The 9,577-nt window shown below is 32.7% G+C and overlaps 1 protein-coding gene across 1 annotated transcript; it reads left to right on the top strand.

Annotated features, from left to right (window-relative positions):
- Positions 1 to 3,637: 3,637 nt before the first annotated feature.
- Positions 3,638 to 7,514, top strand: LOC120067202 (putative casein kinase II subunit beta-4). Its single transcript, XM_039018693.1, has 5 exons — positions 3,638 to 4,280; positions 4,636 to 4,854; positions 5,272 to 5,381; positions 5,456 to 5,621; positions 6,994 to 7,514. Exons 1-5 carry the CDS (start codon positions 4,034 to 4,036, stop codon positions 7,128 to 7,130), a joined length of 879 nt encoding a protein of 292 aa, XP_038874621.1. The 5' UTR covers positions 3,638 to 4,033; the 3' UTR covers positions 7,131 to 7,514.
- Positions 7,515 to 9,577: the final 2,063 nt, after the last annotated feature.

The raw sequence follows: 9,577 nt of genomic DNA, 5'->3' as shown, positions 1-9,577 counted from the left end.
CACTATAGCTCGATAGTTGCACTCTCCTCACTGTAGATATATTACTATCCATATAAATCATAATCAGTAAGTCGATCCTACACAGGTCATTCGTAATTACAGCTAGGTCAAAATTATCGTTTTACCTCTATAAATACATCTCGTTCCTTAAGTTTCCAATGACCCTCTAATGAATAATTCGATTTATAATACTACTTATGAATCATGTTCTTTCTCTATCATGAGAAGAGGGACCCCGATTATTTAAGACCTGGAATCAGTACTTAAGAGAACAACCTATCTGCTAACCCTAAAATGGGTAGGAGTGAATTCCATCTTGTAGGGCTATGTCCCCAACAATTCATCCGGTCTTATCCCCAAAATGGAAGGTTTATTGAGCAGTGTTGTTGAACTACTCTCACCCATGCAGATCAAAGGATAATCTCAAATAAATAGAAGTTCATAGCTAGCTCAGGATTAATATCGAGTTATCCTAGGTTACTTATGTATGAAATAGTTAGTTTTAACAGTAAACGGTCGTTATAAAGAAAAGTGACTATTTAGTGGTCCAGTCTATATGCAAACTCATTACATAGGATGCCCCCACTCACATGTCTCTACATGAATGATCTGTGGATCACATCATTTGTATTACCTATACAAAATGGGTAGCATCCAATAGTGTTATCAGGATGAGATACCCAATTTCATCCATATACTTATAGACCATTTAGGCTATATACTATTAACTTGATCCTGTTTATGTCACTACATAAAATTAAAGTATTCATACTATAGCCATGAATATGTTTATTGGATTTTCATAATAGAGTGCAAAATAAACAATTTTATTGAATAAAATACTCAACAATATTTTATTGATAAATAGAATGTTTAACACAAACTGCGAGTTCTAGGACATTCCCAACATCCGCTTCACTATCGATTTCTCATCTGGAATTGTAGCCATTTACTGACAACATACTTCTTGCGGCTAACATCATCTCCTCTATATCAGGACTCCAACGTACTCCAAATTACCTTTGCTGACTTTTGGGCCATGAACAGATCAAACATCAAAGCCATCATATGATTCAGCATATGGCCACAAACTATTTTTTTGTATTTTGTTTTTTTTCTCGTATTTATTAGGATCAATTGCGGAGGACTACTTTGATTAATCAGAAACATCAAGGGGTTGTTTGGAGGATTCTGGATCAAAGATAGTTGCCACATTTTCGGTACTAACAGGCGATTCTGTGGTGAGGATATAATCAATCTCGAGCTGCTCGGAGAAGATCAATAATTTCTTAGACTAGCGATGATAATTTGCTCCGTCCAATGGTTCGATCTTGGACAAATCAGGAAGAACCTTACCATTCTTAATTGAAATTTGCTTAATAGCTTTTAAATTGTTAGAAGAAATGTCACGAAGGGTTGGTACATTGTGGAGAAACGACTGCCTTAAAAGCAATTACGGTGTGACCTTGGTGCTAATCGCTATGTCGGTTGTTCCCCAAGGTTAATGCAATCTCCAAATTCAGGTATGCACTTGTCAGAGAATGGACTAGAATCAATGATTGCTCAAAATATAAGAACAATTTGATGAAAATAGAAGAGAAAGTAAGAAATAATCAGTCGTGTGTCTCCTCTCTCAGGTGTGATCTCTATCAAATAGTAGAGGACATAACAAAAAGATGAACGTTGTAGCAGATGAACGGTCATATGAACACTGATAAATGGGCAAAAGAACAGTCGGGGCAAAAGAACAATAAAGAAAACAGTCAAACAAAACGGTCTACAAAATATTAATATAAATGATTCATTAAAAAAATCAAATAATTAAGTAATAAAAATTTAGTATCCAGCAAACCGAACATACAGCAACAACACACACATGTGGTGAAAGGGTTATACTTCCACCACTAACACACTTTAAACTCTTATCTAGAATGCCTTGGTATTTATACCCTCTGGACAATTCCAAATCTATCATGTCGGACAAAGCTCCCCGCTCCATTTAACTTTTCCTGTGGGCATAAGCCAAAAGTCATTTCCAACACTATTAAATACAACGGGAATTGTAGCGTATGGCAAATTTAGGGTTTTGTTTTGAAAAATGACAAAACTGGCTAATAATAGGATTTATGGCAACCCACGTGACATGCACATGACTACAAATTTCTATATCCCTAATTTGCCCTTGTCTAGTTCATTGTTGTTGTTATTGATGAAACTACAAATATATGGTAAGTGTAGAATCATAAACAAGGTTGAGTTCTGTATACAGGGTAATTGTTGATTTTCCTTAAGAACAACTACCCTCCTGAGTTTCATAATCTGCTTATTTTATTATTAGTTTAGATTCTGTTTAAACACTTTTCAAATTAATCTCACTTTAATTAAATATCCAGATTTTCCCACCAAATTTATATTTTAAATTTTCATATATTACCAAATTTCATTTTATATAATCAAATTTCAAATTTATTCTTATCTTTGAATTGTTTTTCATTACTTTATACATATTCAAATTTATTCAAATTTTTGAATTGCTTTTCATAATTTTATACACATTCTTAATAAATTAGCTGGATATTTCTCATATCCTTAAAGGATTAAATTGTTTTATATTATTTCAACGATTTGGAAAAAAAAAAATATCCATCACTATCGTAAAAAAATATAAGTTTTGTTACTCACATAAAGTGTTTATCGATTTACGTTTTGTTGTGGTTTTTTCACAAGCTATTGTTTTTGCCATGGCTTTACAATGGCTTAGACTTTCCCTATTCCTCTTTCCATTGATCTATCGATTTTCCTCTTTTTCTCTTCATTTGTTCTTGTATGATGATTCAATCTTCTTTTGTTTCATTATTATAATCAACTTTCTTTGTTTTTCGACCAAAGAAGATGAAACCTTGTTCATCGGAGAAAATCAGAGTTAGACATTATAATAAATCAGAACTTTCACAGTTGGGGGGACACCAGAGAATTGGAGTTATGTGGTGGTTGATTGTACCTGTGAATATTGCAAATACATTATATATTTGAATAATAATTAAGCAAAAATAGAACATTTTCTTCAACATTCTGAGCACATTATTATCAATTAGTTTATCTAACTCTTTTTCAATTGGTTTAACTTTTTGTTACCAAATTTATTTTCATCTAAATCTTTTTTTCATTAGTTTAAACATGTTGTTATCAACTTCAAAATGTAATATAAAGTTAAACGTATTTTTATTTTGCCTAGATGAGCTCTGAAAATTAACTAATATACATTTATAGATACATTGTAATTGTAACATGAAGTTATGAGATTAACTAATTTACATTTATACATACAGTGTAATTGTAGTATGAAATTATGTGATTTTAACCTTCATTAAGTAATCCAATGATATAACAAATTGATAAAAGTTTTAAAGTTAAAGAATTAAACTTGTAATTAAGAAGAAAAAGAAAACACACTACCTACCAAACTTGTAACCTAATTTTTAAAAAGAGATATTTAACTTAAAACTTTATTCCTTAGTCATTTTAAAACTAAAAGACGAAATAAAAATAAAAATAAAAATCAATAATTCAATAATTTTTCGTCTGAAAATCTCGTGCTTTCTCAAGCAACCCTTTACCATACTCTTTTGTTTTTTTCATTTCTTCTTAGAGAGAGAGAGAGAGAGAGAGAGAGAGAGAGAGAGAGATTAAAAAAAAAAAGAAAAAAAGAAAAAAAAGAAAGAAGCCTAAGCGAACTGTTCTCTTCCACTTCTTCAAACCCTAGACCTCTCTCCTTCGATTCTTCTTCCATCAAACCCTACTGTTCCTCCCCCTTTTGTCCACCTCCATTTCTCCTCTGTTTCCTTTGCTATTCTCTCATTCAAATGACTTCATCTGATTTTCGCCCCTAAAAAAACCCTAATCTCCCTTTCTTCTTGCTCCCCAATCCAGGGATTTGCTTCCACCGTCGAGTTGTTTTTGTTTTTTTGTTTTTTGGAGGTCCCTTCATCAGTAGGTTGAATTCGAATTTACGAGCTGTGATTTGTTGAAAGATATGTATAGGGATCGAGGAGGAGGAGGGGGGATTGGTGGTTCTTCGAAATCGGAGATCGTAGGTGGTACCTTGGATCGGAAGCGTATCAACGATGCTCTAGATAAGCATCTGGAGAAGACTTCTCCATCTACTTCAAGAGGTCTTCATAGTAAGGAGAAGGAGAGGCTCTCTGTGCCGTCGACTTCAACTGGTAAACCACAACTTGATCATCGTTCTGCCTCTCTGTCCAAGAATAAATGCTCCGATGGTTAGTGTTGTTTTCTTCTTTCCTTGTTATTTTTTTTTTAAAATTATTTTAATATTGTGAGTTTTTTAGTTCGTGTTATTCAGGTGAACGCTTGGGAAATTTGGAAGAGTTTTAAACTCTAATTTTTGTTTTAATCGGGATCTAGGTCATTTAATGTCTCTGTTCCGTTTTTTGAAAACTCTACTTAGAAATAAAATGAACTTGGAGTTACATTTTTGCTAACGGGTTTTGTCCAATGATAGAGTGGTACTTGGCTTCTATGGCAGCATTATTTTCTCTGGAGATATTATAGCTATCGTTTGTCTTTTTCTTCGATTTTTTTTTATTGTATCTAATAAATTTCCATTAATGTCAGAGGAATCTGAAACAGACAGTGAAGAATCAGATGTCAGTGGTTCAGACGGAGATGATACGTCATGGATTTCGTGGTTTTGCAATTTGAGGGGAAATGAATTTTTTTGTGAAGTTGACGATGAGTACATCCAAGATGATTTCAATCTTTGTGGCTTGAGCAGTCAAGTTCCTTACTATGACTATGCGCTTGATCTTATTTTGGATGTTGAATCTTCTCACGGTGAGGCTATCTTGTCCAATGCTGGATTTCTCGTTTTTTCCCCTTTTGTAATTTAAGGAATGTATAATGCTGCCCCGCATCTTGACTTTCATAATATATCATCTGGGAGTTCAATTTATGTGTATGAATTAGACTGTCGAGCCTTCTATAAGAATTGTGACTACGATACTAAATCTTGGTTTGGTTTTCCATTGATTGGATGGTTGGTAGATGATGACATTACAATCCATTGTTAGGAAGTCTAGTTCCTTTAGAAGTATTTCGTTTAGTAATTGATAGTTCTACATATTAACCGACCCCCTCTTCTCATCCCTGCTTTGGAAGAACGATACTACTTCATAGTTCAGGCTTTCCATCTCTGTTCTTTGTGTGCATCTTTTTTGTTCATACTTCCCATCTGTTTATGGCCATGCCCAGGTGACATGTTCACTGAAGAACAAAATGAACTAGTTGAGTCGGCTGCTGAGATGCTATATGGTCTTATTCATGTCAGATACATACTAACTGGCAAAGGAATATCTGCAATGGTAATTTCTCATTAAAGTTTCTTTAACTACTTATCTTCCTCCTATGTTTAAATTGCTAACTAGAAAAAATACAGCTGGAGAAGTATAAAAACTATGATTTTGGAAGGTGCCCAAGAGTGTACTGCTGTGGACAACCATGCCTTCCAGTGGGGCAGTCAGATATTCCTCGTTCCAGCACTGTAAAGATATACTGCCCAAAATGTGAAGACATATATTACCCTCGTTCAAAATATCAAGGCAGTATCCTTCTTTAAATTTATCATATCTTGTCCTTCTGCCTCCTCTTTGCCTTGATGTTGTAAATTTATTCTCATATATAATTATTTTGATTCTTTGCTGCACGTTCTACATGCTTGTTATTGAATTCATAAGAAGCATGTATAGCCCTTTTTTATGAGATTGATTTTGCCTGTGCTTTATTATTTTATTTTTTTTCAAGAAGCATCTGTTAACTTTAATCATTTTTGTGTATTTGTCAATCTTTTTTCTATTGCTAATTTAGATAATATATGGTTTTATATTATTCTTCTAGTGATTTTTTCCATGTGTATTCTTCTTTGTAACAAGCTGAGTTTGTATTTTGAATGGAAAAAAATAATCGAGTCACGATTATGACATTGCTATGATCAACTGTTAAAGCAGTTCAAAAAGTTGTTTCAAGGCCTTGATAGTCTTTAGTTGCTGCTGTATAGAACATTATTTAATATTTGTCTTTGTTCAAGTAAGCTATCTGAAGAGTCGAATAATTCCGTGGTAGCATGAACCATTGCAAAGGTTTTCCTCCCTTGCTGCAAATGGTCACTTCATTTTTATTTGATTCATCCATGAAAGATGTTTGATCGTGTTTGGTTCTATAATCTTACTAAAGGACATGTATCAATAGATAAGTGATGGCCATGGTTATTTTGTTTTTTGTTTCTTTGTTTTTTTTGTTCTGTTCTGTTCTGTTTTTGTTTTTGTTTTTGTTTTATAGATTGAGTGCTACGGTAAATCTGCAGTCAGTTTCAGATTCTCTGAAGTTTTTTCTTTTCATGATATTTCGAGAATTAAGGGCGGGTTTGGAATGTTTTCGGGAGCGGGACCGGTGCATTCAGTTACTTAAAAGCACTTTCAATATTGTGTTCGGCTAGATAACCAAAAGTGGTTTTGGAAATTCTGTAATCACTTATAATGCGTCTAGGAGAAGCACACAAGTAGTGTATCTATCAAAAGTACAAATGGAGAAGTGCTTTCACGTGAATGTACTTTTCTTCAAAAGTCTCTCCCTTTCCTGATGTGTGCTGTTAAGTTAGAGTTGTCATTTTGGATATTCAATGGACTGTGAATGTATATTGAACAAACTCATGTGCTTACATGCAGATAAATTTTGCTTTCAAAGGGGGTGGGGAATGGATGTGTTTTCGGTTTTTACTACATGCTAATCTGTGGCTTCTCTATTTTAGTAATGGTTCTGGATTTGTGGTTGGTGTTCTGAAGCAAATGTTGGGGATGGGTTATTTTTTTTTCCTTTGCAAGTGAATGCCTGCTTAACTAGTCTTTTTATGATGCATACTGTTAATTGTACACCTCTATTGCCTTGTGTTCTTCAAGGGTTTCCTTCACTTGGCCTAAGATATCGATGGAGCGTATTTCGGAACCACATTCCCACACTTGTTTTTGATGACATACGGACATCTGAAGCCACAAAAAGCCACACAAGGCTATGTTCCCAGAGTTTTTGGCTTCAAGCTTCACAAAAAGCATGATTGAGTTGGAAAGCTGCATGTTGAGTTGAGATCCATCCTTCGGTATTCATCCATTTTCAAGTGCGCTGCCTGGTGCAATACTTCTAATACCCCCTCTGCGACGCGGCTGATGTATGCACTCATGGTTCTAACTGTCAAAGGTAATTACAGCCAGTTGTTCAAAAAGTCTCAAAATGATTATTAAAGAAAAAAATGTTCACAAATGCAAAATTGTCATAGTAGCTGAACACGTCTTCTTTTCTTATTGTCGTTTCATGAATTAAAATGGTGTTTGTAAGTTTATTTCTCTCTATTATGGGTTGATAATCAAATTATTTGCTGTTATGCATTCCAGTTCTTGTACTTGATTCTTTCTCCTTCAGTTTATAATACACGTTAGTTTTAAGCCCTTTACCACCGCTATTTCCTATTTCTGTGTTGTAATATGAATGTCATTTCTTCCTCGTAGACTCTTTAGGGGATCTTGGGTTTCTGAAGTTCTGAATTAAAAATTTTTAGTTTATGTAATGTGTTTTGATTGTTATCAAAGATACAATTTCAGTTTCATTTTAATTGTTGCCCAAATTCATAGCTTGTGTTACAAAATCATTTTTTTTTCAATGAGGATATTGTTTTTGCATTGCACTTCATAGTTGCTTGTGTTCCATGCTTTGGATATGTGATTGGTTCATGGTTTCTTATCAGAAAAAGAACAAAAAAGTGGTCGTTTTCATGGTAAAGTTTGATTTTGAGATTGAATTGTATATGTATTGTCCATTTATTAATTTCTTTGGGGCTTTTGAGAATTATGATTATGAATGTTACTGTTTAATGTAAGCTCCTAATTGTTGATTCTCTTGTTCAGGTTTTTTACTCGTAATTTTATTTTTTTTATTCAAGAACATTTTGAAATCTAAGGTCGTCTTCGATCGTAACTATTTGATTTTTTACTTTTAAAAATTAAGCTTAAAAATATTGTATTTGCCTCTGGTGTATGAATTTCTTTGTTTTGTTATCTATCTTTTTAGAATGTTCTCAAAACTTGAAGTTATGTTTTGAAAATTAAGGTTTTTGATATGGTTAATTTAAAATTTTAGTTTGTAGACAATTCTCTTTTTTTTCTTTTTCTTTATATTTATTTGTGCTGCAAAGGTATCTTATCTATAGACGGCTTAAATCTGAGTTTCTTTGATGTATAGCGTTTTGGTAACCTTTTTGAAGACCAAGCTGAGTTTTTGGTGTAAAAGCTAGCACACGTTTCATAAAACTAAAAACAGATGTAGTTAATTGTTTTTGGATTTTTGTGAACAATCACAAAGAAAAAAGAAAGAGTCAAAACATCAAATAATCAAGCTATTATTTTGGATCTTATTTGATAATCATTTAGGTTTTGTTTGGTCAACATTTTAATTTTTGGTTTTTGGTTTTTTTGTTTTCTAATTTCTGTTTTTAAATTTATGTTCTCTGAAAATAAAAACTTGGTAACTGATTTTTATTTTCTGTTTTTGAAAAACAAAAAATCCACAACTTATTTGGCAATTGTTTTAGGTTTTCAATTTTTTTTATTAAGAAAAGAACGATTTGACAATTACCTTTTATTTTTGTTTCTATATAACAAATAATAAATTAATTTTATAATATTATTTCACATGTAAGGGTTAGGACTTGTTCAAGTTTTTTCATATAACCACTCCAACTAAAATAAAAATATTTCATATACTTTTCGCTAATCAATTAAAGGACAAATAATAAAAGAACCATGTCTAAGAGGCACAAATAGAAAATAAATTGAAAATTAAAAAATGACACCAATATTCATAATATTTAACAAAATTAAAACACATTGCAGGAATAACAATTAACATTGGACTTGAGTTGCCGTCTAAAGCTGATTAGCAATTCAATCCTTCACAAAAGTCATGCTTAAGTTGATTTTGACTCACATTTATGTCACATGTCAACAAGGGTTTGTGATATGTCTCTTCGATTCTGCATGTTTTCTTCTTCAATGATCATTAGTCTCCATTATATTCATTAAAAAGCTCATCACTACTATCATGCAATTTGATAAAATTATGAATTGTACAACATGCTATGGGAATATATTTTCGTGTGGATAAAGGATATGTGGGCATTTGCTTCCAAAAAGGAAATCGAGCCTTTAATACCCCAATGCACCTCTCGATCACATTGCGAAGTGATGAATGACGATAGTTGGACAACTCTTCTTTACCTTGTAGTTGACGTTTGTCATCTCCAAATCGTGCCAATGATATATTTCTCCATGATAGAGTGATAAAAATCCAGGCATATTAGTGTAACCAGAATCAACAAGATAATATCGATTTGTTCAGTCAAGAATATTTTTAATCAATAAATTAATAGTCAAATAGAAAGACTATAGTTTGAAAGAAAACTATATATTGTTACATACCTCCTATGGACATTGGAAATTTATTTGTCGAATCTCTA

Source organism: Benincasa hispida, chromosome 12 (genome assembly GCF_009727055.1).
Source record: "Benincasa hispida cultivar B227 chromosome 12, ASM972705v1, whole genome shotgun sequence".
Lineage (NCBI taxonomy): Eukaryota > Viridiplantae > Streptophyta > Magnoliopsida > Cucurbitales > Cucurbitaceae > Benincasa > Benincasa hispida.
This window is presented reverse-complemented; position numbering and strand designations above follow the sequence as displayed.